Raw genomic sequence first — 23,821 nt, 5'->3', positions numbered from 1 at the left:
ACAGTCCCTGAACCACATTATTCTTACTACATTACTATCAAAATTATATATATTCAGGGACTAAGCGTGAGCCTAGTTGTGTTGTAGAAGCCATAAGATCGTATGTTATGCTCTATGATGAGACAGATGATTTTGACTTTTGCATCTTACATTTAGATTTTGCAGTTATGTTCAGTGAACAGTCTGTTTCAATGCTATGTTTTACATTAATGCGGTGGCTACATTATGATTGTTGTTTCACATGCACTCAGTAATATTTCAGTTATATAAGAACGGTGACGGTCAGTAAATAATTGAGTCTGGAACAGGCAATCCAGTGATCAACAGCATAAGCATCGATTTGAGCAATTGGGAACCGATGACATGTATAATGTCTGAATATATATAATTTTGATAGAAACAAATAGTTCTTTTTTAAATTGAAAAGGAGCTGCAGTGAGATGGAAGATTGAGATGCGAAGCGAAGAAATCTGTACTTGCTTCATTAAGGGCTTTAGCATTGCAGAAAGGGCAGGACAGAAGGGGCACAGTGTGGTTCAGGGACTGTGACAGACCAGCAGTCAAGTTGATATGACACAGAATCCGCTATGCCATCCTGCTTGACCACCCAATCCATTTAGTGGCCTTGTAGGACCAGCACATGTATTGGAGGAACTACAGTAAACTATAGTTATAAGGAGCACAGGGGGGCGGTGGGGTAGCCTAGTGGTTAAAGCATTGGCTTGTCACGCCAAAGACCCGGGCACAATGTGTGAAGCCCATTTCTAGTGTCCCTCGCCGTGATATTGCTGGAATATTGCTAAAAGCGGCGTAAAACTAAACTCAGTCCGTCAGTATAAGGAGCACAGAGGAACCAGTAATTTGAGTCATTATGACGGAGTTCTTTTGGTACATTTCGACCAAAATATACCTCAAGTGTCCGGAGCTCATAAAGGAGCTCATAGAACTGTTCCCAAAGTCCATCAGTTTGTTATATATGTTTGTTGTGAATGAAGTTTACTGCATATTTTTACTCTGAACCGTCCCAGGTGTAAGACAGCATGTGGCCGGAAACATCCCACATGTATATTGTATGGAAGATTGAAGAGGTTTCTACTGCCAGAGCATATGGCACACTGAAGACTTATAAGCATGTTGGTAATTAACTGATTGCTATCCTAAGGGAGAGTCCTTGTTCTCAGGCAAATTTTAGTTATGGAAGATGTTTGTGTTTTTGCAATTTAGAATTTTACGTAGAGTAGGTTACTGTGATTAATGAACATTTTCTAGAATAGACATTTGTCATTCCCCCATGATCTGTAGTCTAACTAAGTCTCAATGGTGATGTGTTTTTGAATAGCGTTTGGAAGTGATACACATGAAGGTGAAAATTCATGGATGTCAACTATTGTAAAATGAGGACCAGGATGTTTCAGAGTATATTCCTGCTCCTTCATCATGTGAATTTCTACTGGGAAGCATAAGTTACAGAACTTCATGTGAGACAACAAGAGTGATAAGATAACTATGGTGGGCACTCAACAAGTCAGTAGTTAATTGGCTCTGAAGGAAATGGGGGCGGTGGGGTAGTCTTAATGGTTAAAGCGTTGGCTCGTCACGCCGAAGACCCGGGTTCGATTCCCCACATGGGTACAATGAGTGAAGCCCATTTCTGGTGTTCCCCGCCGTGATATTGCTGGAATATTGCTAAAAGCGGCGTAAAACCAAACTCAGTCAGTCAGTCTGAAGGTAATGGTAATGGGCAAATGGACTGATTGTGTTTTTAGCAATATCACAGCCGGGGACACCAGAAATAAGCTTCACAATTTGTACCTATGCCGGGAGTCGAACCCAGGTCTTCGGCGTGTCGAGCGAATGCTTTAACCACTAGGCTACCCCACTGCACTTAGGCAAATAGAAGCCAGGGCCTAGATTTTGGAAGCTCTCTTAGCGCTAAGATAGTCGTAAGTGCCATACATTAACATTAACTTACGACTATCTTAGTGCTAAGAGAGCTTCGAAAATCTAGGCCCAGGAGTTACCCAGGCATGAATACTCCTGATCAACCCCTGAACCACATTATTTCCTTTCCGCCCAGCCCTTTTCGCAGTGCTGAAGCCCTACAAGAAGCAAGTCTAGATTCCCTCAGGTTCTAAATCCCCATCTCACTGGGGCTTCTTTCCAGGTTAAAAGGAATTATTTGTGTCTATCAAAATTATATATATTCAGACACTAATCGTTAGTCCAAGTACTTGTAAGACTATTGCTAAGTCACTAAAGATGTACAATTTTTACAGAAACTAACAATTCCATCTAATCGGAAAGGAGACTAAGTGTGAAGGCTGTCAGAACCTGAACCTGAGTAAAAAACGTTTAGAGAATGAGCATTGGTCCTGATAGTCCCAAGATCCGGGTTAGAATTGATCTTCAGTAACCCATGATTGTCGTAAGAGGCGGGATCAGGTGGTCAGGCTCGCTGACTTGGTTGACACATGTCATCGGTTCCCAATTGCGCAGATCGATGCTCATGCTGTTGATCACTGGATTGTCTGGTCCAGACTCGATTATTTACAGACCGCCGCCATATAGCTGGAATATTGCTGAGTGCGGCGTAAAACTAAACTCACTCACTCACTCACTGAGGTGATCATAATTCAATACCTTAATATAGACTTATGACAATTGAAGATCACTAGATTGTCTGGTCCAGACTCGATTATTTACAGATGCCACCATATAGCTCAAATATTGCTGTGTGTGTGGCATAAAACTGAACTCACTCACTCACTCCTGATAGTCCCTTTGATACTCATCCAAATGATCTTGTTAGTAATATCAGTCATTGGTTTGTCTGCTCCAAAACTGATTCACAGACAGTCATCATGTCTCTAAAATAGTGTTGCTGTGTTGAAACAATGTGTATTAAATTACATTTGTGATCAGGAATCAAAAGGAGACTTTCCAATGCCTAAAAAACAAATTTCTATTTTTAACTATTCAGTAATCAGAGTGTGAGACAGAACCACATAAACCTGAAGATCCTACTCAAGATGCCAGAAGTTGTTATCTGTATGTGATCTATTTATATACATGCGGCTCATTTGATATATTCATTGGATATTGCAGTTGTGGAGAGATAGCCAAGTCCTGGATTGATCCACTGAAACAAGACATTTAGATGGGTTGTTTAGGATTCAGTTGGAATGTGTGGGTCAGCAGTATACTGTGTGTGTATCCTTGAAGTTCCCATGTGAATCTGTGAGTGGTATTTCAGTGGCCTATCAAACTGGCATTTGTTTTGCTTGGACAGGCAGATACACACACTAGCACACACATATATCCACACAACACACTTATGTAAGCCCACACATGTGCATGCTCGTCACTATGTTGTGCTGTCATCTTGAAGGCAAAGTTAACCCTGTTTCTTGTCACCACTAGTTGGAATGTCCCACTTTACTGAGCTGTTCCTACATCCAACCTTGCGACCGCCTCCATGGTGTAGTGGTTAGAGCGTCCGCCCGGAGAGCAGAAGGTCGCGGGTTCGATCCCCGACCGCGTCATACCAAAAGACGTTAAAATATGGTACTTGTTGGTCCCTGCCTGGTGCTCGGCATTAATGGGTACATCAAGGACTGGTGGGCTCGGAGTCAGTATAATGTGTCTGAGTGGGGTATTCATGCTTCACTGCGGCATGGTATCTCAGTGGGCTAGCACTATAAAACCTGGGCTAGTACAAGTAGCTGCACATACACATACACACGCATGCACGTCGTCAAATGAGCGAAATATTCTCACGTACGACGTAAAACCCAATTTCACCTCACCTCACCTCACCTCACCTCACCTCACATCCAACCCTGCCATCAGTTATCTAGTCTGTCTCCCACAACCACATCCATCTCATTTCCTCCTAGTTCTCTTACAGTACTTGTCCCACATTATTTTCCCTTCCTCCTAATTCTTTCACTGTCCTTGTCCCACATTCTCTCTTTCCTTCCTCCTAGACTGTTTCACATTTTCACTGTCCTTGTCCCACATTCTCTCTTTCCTTCCTCCTAGACTGTTTCACAGTCAATGATCCACATTATTTTCCCTTCCTCCTAGACCATCTCAGGCACTGACTCACATTATTTTCCCTTCCTCCTAGACTGTCTCAGTCCCTGACCCACATTATTTTCCCTTCTTCCTAGACTGTCTCACAGTCCCTGACCCACATTATTTTCCCTTCTTCCTAGACTGTCTCACAGTCAATGACCCACATTATTTTCCCTTCTTCCTAGACTGTCTCACAGTCAATCACCCACATTATTTTCCCTTCCTCCTAGACTGTCTCAGGCCCTGACCAACACTATTTTCCCTTCTTCCTAGACTGTCTCAGTCCCAGACTCACAGTATTTTCCCTTCCTCCTAGACTGTCTCACAGTCAATGACCCACATTAATTTCCCTCTTCCTAGACTGTCTCAGTCCCTGACTCACATTATTTTCCCTCCCTCATTGACAGTCTCACAGTCCCTCACTGTGGTTCAGGGACTGCAAGACAGTTTAACAGTTCCCAGTGGTTGTGTGACTTATCAGGGTCCAGGCACAGTGTGGAGGGTGAGAGGATTACCATATCAAGTCAATCAGTCAGGCCCGACAGGTGGCATGCAGGCTCATCATCTCCACATGGATGTCATTTGATGGAGAATGTACCACCATCATGTTAAAACCTCTGTCTAATTGGTCAATAGTGAAGTGGAAGGAACAACATCTAGTCCCCTTTGGCAGTTGTTGAGAGCTGGGTTCTCTGTGATGAAAGATTCGGTTGTAGGTTCATCATTGTGTCATCATTGTGTCATCATTGTGTCATCATTGTGGATTAAGGTTGACAGCTGTGTAGGAAATCATCACAATAATCTCACTATCCACCATTACAAGATGACATAGATGAGATGTGGCCAGTCATGCAGAAACACAAAGCTTTAATATCCTTTAAGTTACAATATGGCTTTGAATGAGACTTTGATAACATGGCAGCCATGCAGAAATAATAAAAGAAATTCTTCAACTTCTGGTCTACCTTACTATTTAAATAGTTACTGTTTTTTTGTTCAACCAGATTCTAAGGTTTCACGCTGAGGCTGCTTGTACGAAGTGTTTTAGTGCTGATGTGATCATAAGTCCCATACGTATACGAGTATACCCAATGTGTACAATCATGGCAGCACTAAGGTTGTTTTGTCCTAATGTCGTTGAGGTGATGATACGAGAACACCCGATGTTTGCAATCATGGCAGGTTGTTTTACCCTGAGGTTGCTGAAGTGATCACAAGTCCCATATTTTACACTTATATATTTCACTTACGATACTCATAGCACTAAGTTTGTTCCATGTACACACAACCATAATTACTACCGGGAGAGCCACATCAATTTTGGATATCGGTTTCAGAAATGTGGCTCTCCCGGCCTGTAACCATTCTATCCCTGTGGAAATGACAAAGCAAGGCTGAATGCAGTCTAGTTAGATAACCGCTGACATTTAATGATGGTACAAATCCTTGGCCAGGCCCTTCAATGAAGATAGCACTGTCTCAACACAAGCAATGATGGCATTTAATCTACAGTGATAATTCGTGACAGCTGATGACAGGATATTGTAGAATAGGTTCAGTGGGATGATATCAAACATATTGTAAGGTGGTCCTTGGTCTTAAAGGCCCATTCTGGGCACGGATAGTGAGATTTAACTTATGTGTTTTGTGTTTCTTTTATAAGCTTTTTTGTCAGGTACACACATTCTTGTAGCATGAATCTATGATTACAGTGTTCAGAAATACAATATTGATATATGGCTATGAGGGCTGTTACGATTCACTTGTCTATTCAGTGAATTGAATAGAATCGTATCCTTTCATGAATTCAATCCGTTATTCGCGATCACCAGAATCGAAAATGTTTGAATATTACGAAAAGGAGTGTTTTTACTTGAATTTGAGTGTTATTTATCAATACAAGATATGCTAAATGGAATATCTCCATGCCAGAATAAGTCGACACTTATTTTGGCCACTTGTCATTGTCAGGATACGTTACCACTGTCAACATAGTAAAACCATGTCCGATAATGTATTTAGTTGTTGTTTCAGTGAATACACTAAATAATACATCACTTGTTAGTGTATTCAGTAACCAATATTCGTATTCATTACCCAGTATTCATGTACAGAGTGGAAATAACCCATTGCCCGACGCCCGAGTCCAGTGTTTTTTTCTGTCGGGAAGCAAATTCGTATATCACACTGTACCAGCGTCCAGTTGACTTTCCAATGTTAATTATGTTGTTTATTTAAAAAATCAACAAGAAAACAGTCGGTATAGTGGAAAAATTATCAGGGCAAGTGATTTCACATGTGCCACTGTACCTGAGTACACTAGCAATTTTAATGTTATTTCCACACCTTATGTAAGAATCCTCAGTGTAATCAGGACTTCACCAGGGCTAGCTGTAACTAGTGACTTGTAGGTAGGTATGGTATATCACTTGATCAGGACTTCACCAGGGCTAGCTGTAACTAGTGACTTGTAGGGAGGTATGGTATATCACTTGATCAGGACTTCACCAGGGCTAGCTGTAACTAGTGACTTGTAGGGAGGTATGATATATCACTTGATCAGGACTTCACCAGGGCTAGCTGTAACTAGTGACTTGTAGGGAGGTATGGTATATCACTTGATCAGGACTTCACCAGGGCTAGCTGTAACTAGTGACTTGTAGGTAGGTATGGTATATCACTTGATCAGGACTTCACCAGGGCTAGCTGTAACTAGTGACTTGTAGGTAGGTATGGGATATCACTTGATCAGGACTTCACCAGGGCTAGCTGTAACTAGTGACTTATAGGTAGGTATGGTATATCACTTGATCAGGACTTCACCAGGGCTAGCTGTAACTAGTGACTTGTAGGTAGGTATGGTATATCACTTGATCAGGACTTCACCAGGGGTAGCTGTAACTAGTGACTTGTAGGTAGGTATGGTATATCACTTGATCAGGACTTCACCAGGGGTAGCTGTAACTAGTGACTTGTAGGGTAGGTATGGTATATCACTTGATCAGGACTTCACCAGGGGTAGCTGTAACTAGTGACTTGTAGGTAGGTATGGTATATCACTTGATCAGGACTTCACCAGGGGTAGCTGTAACTAGTGACTTGTAGGTAGGTATGGTATATCACTTGATCAGGACTTCACCAGGGCTAGCTGTAACTAGTGACTTGTAGGTAGGTATGGTATATCACTTGATCAGGACTTCACCAGGGCTAGCTGTAACTAGTGACTTGTAGGTAGGTATGGTATATCACTTGATCAGGACTTCACCAGGGCTAGCTGTAACTAGTGACTTGTAGGTAGGTATGGTATATCACTTGATCAGGACTTCACCAGCTAAGCTGTAACTAGTGACTTGTAGGTAGGTATGGTATATCACTTGATTCAGTGATGTGGGTGGTGCAGTAGAATGTTCATGTATACTACATCACTACTACTAGTTATCTGTGTTTGGCTCCCTGGGGGCTCCTTGGGATCTCCTTGTCGGGCTCCTTTGGGGCTTGTGATCTGCTACTGTGAAATTCAGTTCAGCTCTTTGCTAATCAGAAGAGTCACAGTACACTGAGGCCATAATACCAATTATATCCCAGTGATATGATTAAAACACATTTTGTATGCAGTTGTTTTTTTTAATAAGTTCATATCCTCTCCCAGTCTGGTGAATCAGATTCCTGAATCATTTAAGAATCTCAGACAGTGCAGGTGGGTTATTGTTAGGGAGAAAGGTGTAGGCTTTGGGGTCTTGTACAGATTCTGTTATTTATAGCCAACCAAGACGATCCAGTGATCAACAGCATGAACATCGATCTATGAGATTAGGATACGATGATATGCATCAACCAAGTCACTGAAGTCAAGGAGTCTGACCACCCGATCAGTTTAGTCATCTCATTGACTGACTGACTGAGTTTGGGTTTACGCCGCTTTTAGCAATATTCCAGCAACATCACGGTGGGGGCCACCAGAAATGGGCTTCACACATTGTACCCATGTGGGGATTCGAACCCGGGTCTTCGGCATCATCTCATTGAACATGCATATGTTGCTGAAGACGAATTCTAACCCGAACCTTCATGGTCCTAAACTATGTGCAAGCAATTTGCAAAGAATTGGGCAACGAAAGGTCATATTGTTCAATTTAATTCTACAAGGACATGTCATTAGTTATTACTTATTGAGATAAATTTGGAAATTTGTAATTCCCATTTAGTAATATTTACTGACATTAACTGCAGTTTTTGGGCCTCAGATTTTAGCCTCTGAACAGTACAAGATAAATCACTAAAACGCCAAGCAACATTGCTATTCCTCTGCCATGATCCAAATTGAAAGAGTCAGCCACTTGAATGCACCTCATATTGCAAAAAATAGGTGATTCAAATGAATGTATTACTGAATTTAAGATGAATTTGATCCTCATGCCTGATTTGCTCTTCTTGCAAGTATTCTTATTCAATTGACAAAGAGAATTTTTCTTTTGTAATCTTGTCTTTCATCTAATGTTGATATTTTTTCCTTTACCTTTAAAGAACCTGGTTATTTGAGCCAGAAGTATCCACATTAATTCGTATGCAATGCATTATTGTTTATGAGCACTTGGTAAAAGTTTTATTTTATTTTCATCAATAACCCAGCTTAAAGCTATCTATTCCCATTATTCATAGATGCAAGTTTGATAAATGTGATAAAATGAAGAGGAAAAGTTTTTATGAGTTCTATCTTGTTTAGAACGTGTAGGAAGCATGAATAAAATTGAGATTTGCTGGAGCCAGATATTATCATTTATGATTCTTGCAAATTTTGATAAGACATTCTGTTATAATATTATTAAATTTCAAGTGTCCTCAGGACATTTTGAATGACAATAAAGCAGTTTTGAAACTGATTTGAAACTAAAATAAATTTCATTTTGTCTAGAGGCGAGAATTGTAAAGACTTCAAAACGTGTACAGTGAGGTGCAAGTCACACTGAGTGCACCACAGTATGCACCTCAATATGCATCACAGTATGCATCACAGTATGATCACAGTATGCATCACAGTATGACCACAGTATGCATCACAGTATGCATCACAGTATGCATCACAGTATGCATCACAGTATGACCACAGTATGATCACAGTATGCATCACAGTATGATCACAGTGTGATCACAGTATGATCACAGTATGCATCACAGTGTGATCACAGTATGCATCACAGTGTGACCACAGTATGCATCACAGTGTGATCACAGTATGCATCAAAGTATGACCACAGTATGCAGTATGCATCACAGTGTGATCACAGTATGCATCACAGTGTGATCACAGTATGCATCACAGTGTGACCACAGTATGCATCACAGTGTGACCACAGTATGCATCACAGTGTGATCACAGTATGCACCTCAATATGCATCAAAGTATACATCACAGTATGACCACAGTGTGATCACTGTGACCACAGTATGCATCACAGTATGACCACAGTACGATCACAGTGTGACCACAGCATGACCACAGTACGATCACAGTGTGACCACAGTGTGATCAGAGTATGGATTACATTATGATCACTGTCTGACCACAGCATGACCACAGCATGACCACAGTATGACCACAGTATGCACCACAGTGTGACCACAGTGTGATCACGGTATGCACCACAGTATGATCACAGTGTGATCACGGTATGACCACAATATGATCACAGTGTGACCACAGTATGACCACAGTGTGATCACATTGTGATCACAGTATCAGAGCTCCAGATAAGATTTAGCTCATGTGGGTACTGTACCCACTGTATATTTTTTGAGTGGGTATTATGAATGTTGAGTGGGCATTTCCTTTTCTGTTACCCACTGCTTTCAAATATGTGCGAATTTCAGTCATTTTACTCACCTAAGTATTTTGTCATTGAGTAAGGTATGTTCTGCCTTATGTCATACCTAATCAAAACCAACTTAGTGACAAGTGACAAGTTTATGAGTATTTGGGGCCACGTGACCCATATTACTAATACATAATAACTGCACACAGTGCACATACCGGTATATCATTCATTCACAAATAATATCAAATTGGCAAGTTTCTTTTCAAATACAACGACAAAGATTTGATAAGTTTTGTGTCAGTGGATGCTAGCAGCTGATACATTTTTGAAGCAGACGGATTCTTATGATAATATTCAGGTAAAACTGTTGTCTGCTTATCTTATAATAAGGGCAAATAAATAAAAAGTGAAATTCGTCTTTAATACAGCCCAGGAGACATTTGGTACACCAACTTAAGTATAATGGAAATGATTTAATAAAAAATCACTCATCCTGTACAGATAGTACAACACTAGTCCTATACTAACAGTACAACTTGATACCAATCGATGTCTTTTTCATTACGCAAGCAATTTTAATAAATATATTCAGTACACATTTGTTTTACATTTTTTGCGTATATAACATTTTAAATGCGTAATTGGTACGCTACAATTATTTTTCAATGCGTAATTGGAAATTTTCTATGCGTATTTTACCCGGATGCGCAGCTTATCTGGGCCTCTGCAGTATGCATCACAGAGTATGATTACGGTATGCACCTCAATATGCTTCAAAGTATGATCACAGTATGACCACAATACCACAGTGTGATCACAGTATGCATCACAGTATGACCACAGTATGACCACAGTATGCACCTCAATATGCATCACAGTATGATACAGTATGACCACAGTATGATCACAGTATGCATCACAGTATGACCACAGTGAGATCACAGTATGCATCACAGTATGACCACAGTGAGATCACAGTATGCATCACTGAGTATGATTACAGTATGCACCTTAATATGCATCAAAGTATGATCACAGTATGACCACTGTGATCACAGTATGCAGCACAGTATGATCACAGTATGACCACAGTATGCATCTCAATATGCATCACAGTATGACCACAGTATGCACCTCAATATGCATCACAGTATGACCACAGTATGCACCTCAATATGCATCTCAGTATGATCACAGTATGCATCTCAATATGCATCACAGTATGACCACAGTATGCATCACAGTATGCATCTCAATATGCATCACAGTATGATCACAGTATGCATCTCAATAAGCATCACAGTATGACCACAGTATGCACCTCAATATGCATCACAGTATGACCACAGTATGTACCTCAATATGCATCACTGAGTATGGCCACAGTGTGATCACATTATGCACCTCCATATGCTTCAAAGTGTGCATCACATTATGCATCACAGTATGACCACGATGTGATCACAGTATGCACCTCACAGTATGACCACAGTATGTACCTCAATATGCATCACTGAGTATGGCCACAGTGTGATCACATTATGCACCTCCATATGCTTCAAAGTGTGCATCACATTATGCATCACAGTATGACCACGATGTGATCACAGTATGCATCTCAATATGCTTCAAAGTGTGCATCACATTATGCATCACAGTATGACCACAGTATGCATCACAGTATGCATCTCAATAAGCATCACAGTATGACCACAGTATGCATCACAGTATGACCACAGTATGTACCTCAGTATGCATCACTGAGTATGGCCACGATGTGATCACAGTATGCACCTCCATATGCTTCAAAGTGTGCATCACAGTATGACCACGATGTGACCACAGTATGCATCACAGTATACAGAGTGTGTTGGAAGTTTATTCTTGGATTATGTACATTAGACTTTGAGAGCAACAAACACAGCCATTCAAGTCGTTTACCTGGTGCATTGTGGACAAAGCTGTAGACACAATACAGGTACACTGCCTTTCTTTGTAGTCAGTCACAGCTAACTGGTGGCTATTGACTGTTTTTCTGCTCACAAGGGCATGTAATTGTAGATCTGAAATATGGGCGTACGTATGTATTGTGTATGAACATTGTTGGTACATCAACAAGATCAATGAGGCGATAGTAACAGGCTTGTTAGGGACCGTTTCAAAAGTTCCATGTGGGATAAACATCGTAATTCCTTATGTGTGTTGTTTAATCCTTCACCCAGCCATTTTCAGCTTTATAATGGCGGTCTGTTTGCAACGTTTGAACCAGATATTCCAGTGGTCGATGTCATGAACATCTGGAATACAGTGACATGTATCAACAAAGTCAGCAAGCCAAAACCTAAATTTAGATTCAACTCATAGCCTCTTATGGCAAAAATGGGTTTCCTTAAATCTATTGGGGTGGAGATTTGGGTGCAACAATGGCCCTGCTAATTGTCATTTGGACAAAATCAACTTGCAGTTTTTTAGAAGCCACTGATCAGTGAATGTCCCGGTTAGAATTGATCTTCAGTAAACCATGTTTGTCGTAATAGGCAGCTAATGGGATCAGGTGGTCAGGCTCGATCACTTGGTTGACAAATGTCATTGTATCCCAATGGCGTAGATCTATGCTCATGTTGTTGATCACTGGATTGTCTGGTCCAGACTCGATTATTGACAGACTGCCGGTATGTAGCTGGAATATTGCTGAGTGTGGCATTAAACAAACAAACAAACAAAACAAACAAACAAACTCTAGAAGCCACTGAGCTCAGGAGGTAAAGAATTTCAGAATTGCTTTTTTTGTAAGGAGTTGGTTGTGTCTTAAAATTGAAGAAATTTCTTTTTGAACTGGCCCCTTAGATGATGGATGGTAGAGGACAGGTTTGAGGCCAGTATTTGGACAAGGTGTTTTACATACATATAGGTATAACTTCCTCATGAATACACTGGGGGTATTTCCTCATTGGAGGAAGAATAACTGCTGTCATTCTGTCTGTGGTAGTACCTCCACCGAGCATTCAAGGTGTAGGAACATAAACACATTTATATAATAATATGGGGTACATTTCTATAGAGCCAAATTCCATGAATTTTTGTATGCTCATAGTGGTCACTGGATCAGTGTAGAAGTGTTGATTGTATGACCAGTTACAAAGAAACACAAATATTTGTTGATTTTAGAATTATTTTGGATGAATTGATGTTTTTGTAAAAATAACTCTCTGGACAAAAACAAAACTATTTCTATGCCATCAAAAGCTCCTATATTTCATTGTAGGTTTTATTTTTGAAGAGTGTGGGTAATTGGAGTCCAGCAACAAGACTACTTTTTATCTATCCACAGCCAGTCTTGGTGGTAAAAATAGCCAGGTGTAGCTAGCTGCTAGATTTATTCGTTAAACAGAGACAGTTGTTGTGTAATAAAAGATTTCTTGGAGTATGGTTTAGCCTTGAGTTTGTCTATGTCTGTGTGTATGTGTCTGTGTCCATCTCGTCGTAAAATATTAATATTTTAAAAAATATATGCACTAGCCTGATGTCGTTACTAGTGGTGGTCCGATTAATTAAATTAATCAGAGAATGGTCGCAGTGATTAAATGACCAAGCAGTCGATCATATTTCTCACAATTGAACACAAACAATTTTGGAACTACTGTTTTAGTGTTTGAAACACTTGACGATGAACCTATCTATAAAGTTGTCAGGTCCTGAAAGCATGTTTAATGCTTAGAAAACTCACTTCATTTACTGAAAACACATCACTGAATATTTCTTGAAGACTCCAGGAAGTTTATGTTCTAGGTATATTAGTCATCACTTTAAAGTAGCAAGTTGCATCATGTATGCTTAACTGCCGGGAAAACCTGAATAGGAAGATCTGAAAAATGACTTTATTAAACCAATATTCTTTGATGAATGTGATATTTCAACCAATTCCCACCACAAGTTGTTACTAGAACTGTTGAGGGTGTTAGATATTTCTTTCTGTATTTCCCTCATTCAGTTCACTGGTTAGACAGAGCCGATCCCCCTTGTTCAGAAACCTGTATTTTGTATTCTTGTCTGGAGATATCATTATGACGCCACTGGAGGTTTTTTCTGTAGTAACTGACATGCATCAATATCTCAAGCATGTACATTTCCCAGCTGGAACAGGTGCTCCCCCCATGTTAGAGTATACTCCCTGTCTGTTTGACAGACAACCAAACCTTGTGTTTCTCGCTAAACATGATATATGTGTATGATGCTGTAATTTACTGACTATTAAAAGTATCTGAAAGGAGGCAAGCTGTCCGCTAACAAGTCACATATGTTGGTTAACCCTTTTATCTTTCAAACTAGTGCAGAAACTTTGGCACATGGGTACTTGTTTTACTTGTTTTGGGATCGTTGTTTGTACCTAGTGATGATCTGTGTTCTATAATGCGAAAAAAATTATTTTGTGTAAGAAGAATTATATTTCTTTGAAGATGGTGGATGAACGGATTTTGAACATGGTGATGGGATGAGGAGGGTTAAATGAAGAGTGTCAGGAACTATGAGGAAATATGGACAATTTGGTGTAGGAAATTGGTAGAATGCTGTACATCCCATGTGGAATGTTTTAGATACACTAGGGGCTTGAGCTTAGATGTGATTTAGTGTTGTGTGTTTGAAACAAAAACATGCTGATATTGTATTTAACATTGGGATGAAAATCAGGGGACATAGTAACCCAACAAGTGATTGATCAGTACTCCTGTGACATATACCTGGCAACTGACATCTCAACCCTATCAGCTGAATTTTCAACCCCACCAGCCTCCCTAAACCCACCAGCTGACCCCTCAACCCCACCAGTTAACCCCTAAACTCCACTTAACCCCTAAACTCCACTTAACTCTCACCCCAGTAGTTGTCACACCAGCCATTTAACCCTAATGTCCAGCAGCACACCCCTCAATCTTATAGCGTACCTTTACCCCAATAGTTGACCCTTCAACCCCAGCAGCTGACCCTTCACCCCCACCAGTTAACCCCTAAACTCCACTTAACTCTCACCCCAGTAGTTGTCACACCAGCCATTTAACCCTAATGTCCAGCAGCACACCCCTCAATCTTACAGCGTACCCTCTACCCCAATAGTTGACCCTTCAACCCCAGCAGCTGACCCTTCACCCCCACCAGTTAACCTCTCCACTTAACTCTCACCCCAGTAGTTTTCACACCAGCCATTTAACCCTAATGTCCAGCAGCACACCCCTCAATCTTACAGCGTACCCTCTACCCCAATAGCTGACCCTTCAACCCCAGCAGCTGACCCTTCACCCCCACCAGTTAACCCCTAAACTCCACTTAACTCTCACCCCAGTAGTTTTCACTCCAGCCATTTAAACCCAAATGTCCAGCAGCACACCCCTCAATCTTACAGCATACCCTCTACCCCACCAGTTGACCCCTCAACCCCAGCAGCTGACCCTTCACCCCCACCAGTTGACCCCTCAACCCCAGGGGCTCATCCCCAGGGACTCTTCCCACCCTACCTGTACCCACCTACGGAATCTAACCCTGTCCACAGCAGAACTCATTCAGCCCCCAACTACAGGTCTTCCTACTACCCAGCAGTTCCCCAGCACCTCTCCTGTGTGTGGCAGATGTTCAGGAAGTGATGCTGTAGATGTTGTTCTCATCACAGACACATCTGCGTGTATATAGAGCTCACAGACTGTCCAGTGAGGCTGGGAGCAGCCTTGGCCTCAGGGGAGAGGGCTGAGCATAGGCTGGGTCGCCTTCCAGGTTACTTCTGTTTACATACAGCCTGATATAGCATGCTCTAGGGTCGGATTCAATATGCAGCCTTCAGCAGCTAGTCTCCTCGTATCCTTCATCCTTGGAGTATTGACATCATCAGCAGGTCTCCTTGCATCAGTAATATCCATGGTATGAACATAGAATAACAGAGCCTGACGAGTGTGCAGCTATGTACTTCATAAATATAGAAAAGAAAACTTTTTTGTGTATTAATTCTTTCATATACGACTGAACATAAACCTTGTGTTAATGATTGGTTTGCAAGAACAAAACAACATATTCCAAGAAATAATGTCTAGTTTTTCAAGAACTTATCCCTCGGAATAGACTTCAGTGGCCAAATTGGAATGATACTGGAATCAATAGTGAAATGCCATACTGTTTATAGGTCTGAATGACAGGATCAGGAACTATCTTAAGCAAAGTAAATTATTGATGATATCTAATAATATAACCTAGTTCCACATCCACTAGATCAAAAGAAAACTGTATTTAGATGAGAGAAACTAACTTCAACTGTTGTTGATGGTGTGTCACACTGATGCTTGAACAAATGTACCAAACATAATCACCATATATGTATGGTTGATAGGAACTACATTTACAATGAACTAAACTGTGTTGTCTCTTAGGGGCGGTGAGGTAGCCCAGTGGTTAAAGCATTCGATTGTCACGCCGATGACCCGGGTTCAATTCACATGGGTACAATGTGTGAAGCCCATTTCTGGTGTTCCCTGCCATGATATTGCTCGATTATTGCTAAAATGCGGCGCAAAACTAAACTCAGTCAGTGTTGTCTGTTAGATTTTTGTTATAACGGTAGTTTACTGAAGGCACTTTACCCCCGGACAATTTTCTAGTTGACTGTGACAGTGACTGCGGCTATATCGCATTTCGGTATTATGTGCATCATCCCCCACTAGTGCTGGTATTGGCATACAACAAGTGAAATGATACATCATGATACTGAAATTTTAGTCATGACGATATATTGCCAACGTATTGTGCACTTAAGCTGCGATACTATACGAATACCGATATAAGGGTGGCAATACAATAGGTGTCATGATAGTAAAATCCTTAATTCTAACACCAACTATTAAACGCCTAAAGGTCAAAACAAAACCAATTTTAAAGTATTTTGTCAAATTCCGCCAGCGTTGTTCAATGTTCATTCGGAAACGAGATAATTAAGTTTATACACAGACTTTGTGAATGTTAATAACATGTGAGCTCTATGTCTGACACAGTTCTTGATGCAAGAATTTCCGAGAAAACATTTACTTATGAAGGGAAAATAAGTAAGCATATATTTTAATCAACAAAAGTAAGTCTTTTTTCTGGACTGATATTGCGATTCGGCAATATTCAAAGTTAAACATAGATGTATCGTGGCCGATTTCATGTGTCGTATCGGTATATACAATAATGTAAAACTTTGTATCGATTCACTGTACTGGGCGGCCCATGGATCAATGCATCGATGCGTATCGATGAATCGTCACACCACTAACTTTCACCCATAGCTTTCATCCCCAAACTATTTGATCGTCCATGGAATGTATCAACGTCATGAAATTAATATGTTGTCTGCAATTAATAAGGGTGTCATGCAATGAATTTGACTCAACTTGTTTTTTTGTTAATGATTTCAAATTTTGGTTCCAGGAGAGAGTTCATGCAAAGGACCCGCCACATGTGTACCTGGACAAGCTACGGACATACCTTGACCCACGAGCCACACGTAGCTCCAGAGTAAGTGACCTTGACCTTCATGCTTCCTTGTCATTTTACATCTGGATGTAGCAGCATCAGCAGCAGCTAATGTCAGTGTCTCAACTTGTCAGTATTTGTTTTAGCCTATCTACATATTGTACGTCAAGTCCTTAGCATATAGTCTCCTATTCATAGGGCACATTTCCATCCATGCAATTAGTAATGCCGGATACACTCTTTCAGAGACATTTTTTTTTATCGTTTAGGATGTAATTAAGTTCAAATGTTGCTCACAGTGATCTGCAGATGTGTGACTTGCTGATGTCATTCAGACTGTATTAATCAGCCGATTGGAAATTTAGATTCTTGGTGATGAAAATTATGTCCGTTTCTGATGTGAGGATTATTTTCTTGATATTTTTTTAAGTACCTCCTAAAAGTGCCTGATCCAAACTATTTTGAGTAATTTTGATAAAAGTTGATTTTCCCAATGCAGATTTACAGAATGAAAATGTTTGGATTTTTTTTCGAAATTTATTAGGGTTTGTGTTTATAATATTTTCTGTCAGTTTAACGATAGGGATTCTTGTAAAAAAAAATGAACGAATGGTGTGTGATAAATCAGATTCTACATCCGGCAAAACGTCTTAAGACTCCTCACTGTACCATATGCTTATTGAATCGCTGGGCAGTGTGCTTAGCCTGTGGCTGTTCAACCAGCAAAATTCCCTGCAGCTTAATCCTGTTATTTTCAGCTCCAGTGATAGGTATCGGCTAATTCTGATATGTAATAACGAACATGTTTATTCCATGGCCATTCCATATATACAACTCGCCATTGATGAACATGTTCAGAGCAATAGGCATTATTGAGCCAAATGTTTCGAAGTCTATGGAAAAAAACAAGTAAAGAACTTTATAATGCTACCATTTGCTACAGTTGATTGATATCCTAGGTTGAGGTTCCGGTACTTTGGTCTCAGAATCTAGATCAAATCAGTTAATGCATGACTGTTGTATAAATTCATATGTTTAATATTGATACATTTTTGCCCAATTTACAGAAGTGTCCTGTCATTAAGTGTCATTAAGTACACATGAATGCATGTGAGTTTAGCGATAGATAGCCAACATGTCACGTGATGCCAGGTTACAGCACTGCATTGAGAAGTATACTAGTCTCGTGCTACTGCTAGCGTTGTTGTGACAGTTACTGCACTGCTGTAACTCAACTTGACCACGCCCAGTTTTTCCACGACTTGCGTGTACACATGACCTTTGCGCTACTACATGACTAAATGTGTTTGTCCCTTGTCCTTTTCAGCAGCGAATGTGTATCGCTCTCCACACCATGGTAACGTTCCCTCAGTGTACAGAAAGTGTACGTGATAAGTTGTTACATCACAATCTGGATCATCCGTATATTTACAAGGCTTTCAGTGTAGGGAAGAATGGTGGCTCACGGATTGGTACACCCATCGAAGTCCTGTCCCAGTCTCCCTGCCCCCTAGCCCCCGTCTCTCTACGCCCCAGCCCTAGTCTCTCTGATCCCCCAGCCCGAGTCTCTCTGACCCCAAGCCCCAGTCTCTCTGACCCCCCAGCCCCAGCCCCTGTCTCTCCGACCCCCCAGATCCAGTCTTGTCCCACCCATCCAGGGAACTCTCTCTCTTCTCAATATTCCCCTATCTTCCTACCCTCCAGCTCTTGTTCTGGCCCCACTACCTAGATTGTAATGCAAAACATTTACTAAAATACATATACATGTGCTTTTCAGGTAATGTTGTTTTCTTAATTCTAAAATACAGAATGGTTGTCAAGTATTATTATTAAAAATCTATTCCTCCAAGAACGCTTTGGTATCCAGGCAAACAGGCATTGATTGCATTTGCAGTGATTAATGACACTGATTAGGAGAGTCTATGAAACAAAGGATAATCTATTTCTAGCCAGGCAGCTGTTATTTTGCAGATTTAGGCTGTTGATTGTCATGTTAGTGCACATGTCGCTTCTACATCTGTGCAGATAAGGACATCTTGACCTAGAAGTTAGCAATAGGTACATACCTTGCCACTAACTTTAAATGTACCGTTTCCATGAAACCAGATTCATAGAGATAATGTGTTTTGCTAATTATGATTTCAAATTAAGATGGGAAATAATACTGAAAAAGACCATTGAACTCACGAAAGAAGGATGGTTTAAATGATAAAATTTGATAACTTCAGTGAAGTTATCTGAATGATCTTTCATGAGTAACATCAAACAAATAAAATGAATATTTAAACTTGTAAACTTACAGAAAACTTGTAAACTTACAGAATATAGGATTCAGCATGTTTAGCTCTATGTATCAGTCTGTGACTTTAGCCACATCCGAGTGTATATAGTATATATATATAGCTTGAGTATTCTTGCATTTTCTTAAGTCTTGTCAGATCAGTTTATCCAGCCACAAACTTAAACTAAAATCTAAAAATGCCAGATACCAGCTCGGGCTTATAGGTTAAAGGGTTTCTGGTACAGACTTGTGGCATCCATTTTGAATTGCTGGTTTACAAGGTTTTGAATTCAAAATATCAACAGTTTAAGATAAAAACAACTTGTAATCAGGTATTAGTTTGAGTGGCGAAATGGCCAAGACGTGTCAGGAGAACAAGTCATTTGATTTGTGGAGCATGTTAATTCCTTGATGATAAGGAAAATGCATTCTTGCTCTTGACACCAAGAACTCATCTTCCCTCTCCAAGAGTATACCGACCATCCCCTCTTCAGTGAGTTTCTCAAGCCCCCTTCCCCTCCACATGAGTAGAACATGCCCCTCCTCCGTGAGCTGCCATCCCCTCCCCAGGCATGCAAGCATGAGACTCACACCCTCAGACAGAGTGAGACAGCGTATAACAGCAAATATATCCTCCAATGTGTTCCACTTGTTTTCGTAGCCTGAGGAAAAGCTTGAATTTTTCGTTGCTTATTTTTGTGTAGTGATCTTCTTTGTTCTAGCGTGGAGACTCCATATTGGCCTTACTGCCGTGTTGTGATCTTGGTCATGTGACCTGTGCACTGATGCATTCTGGGAGTTAGCACTCCATGTTGTCATTCTCACAATGTTGGTGTAATCATTTAATATGTTTCTCTCCTCTGCGTCTACCAAAGATGAATGGTGCATTCGGCATCAACTGAAACATGGCAATCTTGGCGTCTAAGTGACAAATTGCCAAAATTGATTTCCATGTTTCCATACATAGAAATATTTGTCTGGGGTCTTGTAATCTCTGTATTTTCTCTATCATTTTGTTCAGTGGTTGTCCTATCCACATTCTAATAGTAATGTCACAGTTTCATGATGAGGACTGTGTACATGTTGAGGTATTGTGTTGAAGAAGGAATATTCCTTGCTTATTATGTCATGCTAAACAGGACAAAACAAGAACATCTTCAGCTGTGAAATATTTTGTTTTCTGTAAAACTATTTTTTAAGGTTTATTGACACATTATGTCATTAATTGGTTTACATGGTTACTTGAATGTTTTATCAGTTATTCCTTTCTATATTTTTAGAAAGTTTTTTTGAGACTTAATGTAATTTAGTTCCCATGGTTACTTGAATGTTTTATCTGTTATTCCTTTCTATATAATGGCTATATTGTGACAAATCTTTCACAAACTTCATCTTGTTGTAACCTATATTTGTCACATATTTATGCATGTAGATTTGATTAATATTTGATGAATTTAAAACATATGTTTATTATCTGTTCAATATCATCAATGTTATGATCCTGGATCAAATTTAAAAAAGAGACTACTTTACATAAGTAGCATTTTATGAAAGCTGTGGAATGATTACACCTTTGTAGAGCAATACTGTTGATCACTGGATTGTCTGGTCCAGACTATTTACAGACTGCCCCCATATAGCAGTAATATTGCTGAGTGCGGCATTAAACAACAAACAAACAAATGTTGAGGAATAATCATCTTTGTATTTGTGATGAGGTAAATTCTACCTTGTTTAGTTTATCTGTGTATTCACTTCAGACTTAGGTTTGTCTTGTACAGATTCTACAAGAAGGAACCTGATGATCCGGGGTTAGAATTGATCTTCAGTAATCCATGCTTGTCGTAAGAGGCGATTAACGGAATCAGGTTGTCAGGCTCGCTGACTTGGTTGACACATGTCATGGTATCCCGAATTGCGTAGATAGGTGCCCATGCAGTAGATCACTGGATTGTTTGGTCCAGACGCAATTATTTACAGACCGCCGCCATTTACCTGGAATATTGCTGAGTGCAGTGTAAAGGTAATCTCACACACTCACTCACTACAGGGGCGGTGGGTTAGCCTGGTGGTTAAAGCGTTCGCTCGTCACGCCGAAAACCAGGGTTCGAATCCCCACATGGGCACAATGTGTGAAGCCCATTTCTGGTGTCCCCCGCCTTTATATTGCTGGAATATTGCTAAAAGCGGCGTAAAACCATACTTACTCACTCACTCACTTACTCACTACAATAAGGACCAAATTTAACATCCAACCTAATAGCCAAACAGGAAGTGTTTCCTTACGTTTTTTCATTCATCTGTACAGCGGTCTGACACGCACTATACTTAGTGCAGCAGGGTGTGTAACAGGGAGATTTTGTCATTGTCGTTAAGTAACACACCCATTTTTTCTTTACAACACTCCTACAAAAGGCCATTGTCACTTTGTGTGAAATTAGACGCAATTTGAAACCATTTAGTCAATATATGTCAGCTTTAGGGATTGTAACTTTGAATATATCAAGTTATTTTAGACTCCAATTTAAAGTCGTCTACTGTGGTTGTGAAAAAAGGGGTCGTTGGGTGTAGAACTATTTCCTTTGACAGGTTGATGAAAGAAGTGTCATTATTTCGTGTTGTATTGTTATGCTGAGATATTGTGTAGAGTTATAACCTCTGAAAAGGGGATTGGTTTGGGGCCAAACTATTTTTTTAACCAACACAGTTTTTTCACTATAATGTTTTATGTGATCATTTTTTCACTTCTTGATGATAAGATTTTGTTCTGATAGTAAAGTATCAATGGTATGTCCTTTTTTTCCTCCACAATTCAAAAAAAGAAAGAACTGGAACCTGTTCTACCTAAAATACTTGGTTTGGATAAGGATATACCTGGCCCATACATTTATCTTTCCAGTTAATTAAACCTAGATTACCAGTAGATATACATTGTTATTTACTCCCTGAGTAAGTTATCTATATAGTCAATGGATAAATAAAAAATGTTTATCATGTGTCTCCAAATCAAGATGGCAGACCAACTTCACATTTGGCCTTTACAGAGACAGAAAAGACACCGACTAGTAGTTCAGCTTAAGGAAGTTCCAAATCTGAGTTCCCTCTGCCTTTACAAGGATTGAATGGGTGTTGAATGTGATCAATTAGGCCAGTTAATGGCCATCTAATGGAATGGCTGTAGTTCTCTGCATTGTTGTGACTTAACAGTTACATCTGTCCACAGCTCCTGTCTGTTTGAAATGTCAATGGCCATCAGTATGTGGAGAGGTCTGCTTCATAGTGTGGCCATGTCCTGTGGCTGTGGTGTCAAGTGCTTATTGCCTGTTTCACCACTTGTGCCAAGGTCTGGCTGCAAATAACTGGACCAGTGCTCAAGTAGAATGATTTCCATTCACCTCACTGCAGCCTACATGTGCTGTTTGTTTGAGGAAGATGTTGGTTTGTTTTCTTTTCGGGTTAGAAATACTTCACAGTAACTTACGCTGGTTCTAAGGGGTGACTTGATGGATCAGGGCCCCATTTCACAAAGCTCTCGTAGAGCTACGACAATCGTAAGTCAGTGTTACAGTATAGGAGATAGGAATGCTACGAGGAAAGTTAAGAGATCTTAGGCTTACAAGAGCTTATGACTATCGTAAGTCAGTGTTACAGTATGGGAGATAAGAATGCTAAGAGGAAAGTTACGAGATCTTAGGCTTACAAGAGCTTATGACTATCGTAAGTCAGTGTTACCCTATAGGAGATAAGAAATGCTAAGAGGAAAGTTTACGAGATCTTAGGCTTACGAGAGCTTATGACTATCGTAAGTCAGTGTTACAGTATGGGAGATAAGAATGCTAAGAGGAAAGTTACGAGATCTTAGGCTTACAAGAGCTTATGACTATCGTAAGTCAGTGTTACCCTATAGGAGATAAGAATGCTAAGAGGAAAGTTACGAGATCTTAGGCTTACAAGAGCTTATGACAATCATAAGTCAGTGTTACCCTATAGGAGATAAGAATGCTAAGAGGAAAGTTACGAGATCTCTTAGGCTTACGAGAGCTTTATGAAACGGGTCCAATCAGCCAGGCTTGATAATGTCGGTGATTGTGTGTCATAATACCCCAGTTGTTGAATTGTTGTTCACAATATTTTTCATTGGATTGTCTGGTCCAGACCC

At 40.2% G+C, this 23,821-nt stretch overlaps 1 protein-coding gene across 1 annotated transcript in view; it reads left to right on the top strand.

Annotated features, from left to right (window-relative positions):
* LOC124264876 (formin-like protein) overlaps positions 1–23,821 on the top strand; it is a 93,398-nt gene that overhangs the window by 31,830 nt on the left and 37,747 nt on the right. Inside the window, 2 exon segments of the mRNA XM_046699651.1 lie at positions 17,337–17,423; positions 18,709–18,765. Of these exon segments, the coding sequence (XP_046555607.1) occupies positions 17,337–17,423; positions 18,709–18,765 (144 nt within the window).

This window comes from Haliotis rubra, unplaced genomic scaffold, assembly GCF_003918875.1.
Source record: "Haliotis rubra isolate DU_JTF1 unplaced genomic scaffold, ASM391887v1 Scf95, whole genome shotgun sequence".
Classification (NCBI taxonomy): Eukaryota; Metazoa; Mollusca; class Gastropoda; order Lepetellida; family Haliotidae; genus Haliotis; species Haliotis rubra.
Note: the sequence above shows the minus strand (reverse complement) of the source record. Positions and strands in the feature narration are given on the sequence as shown.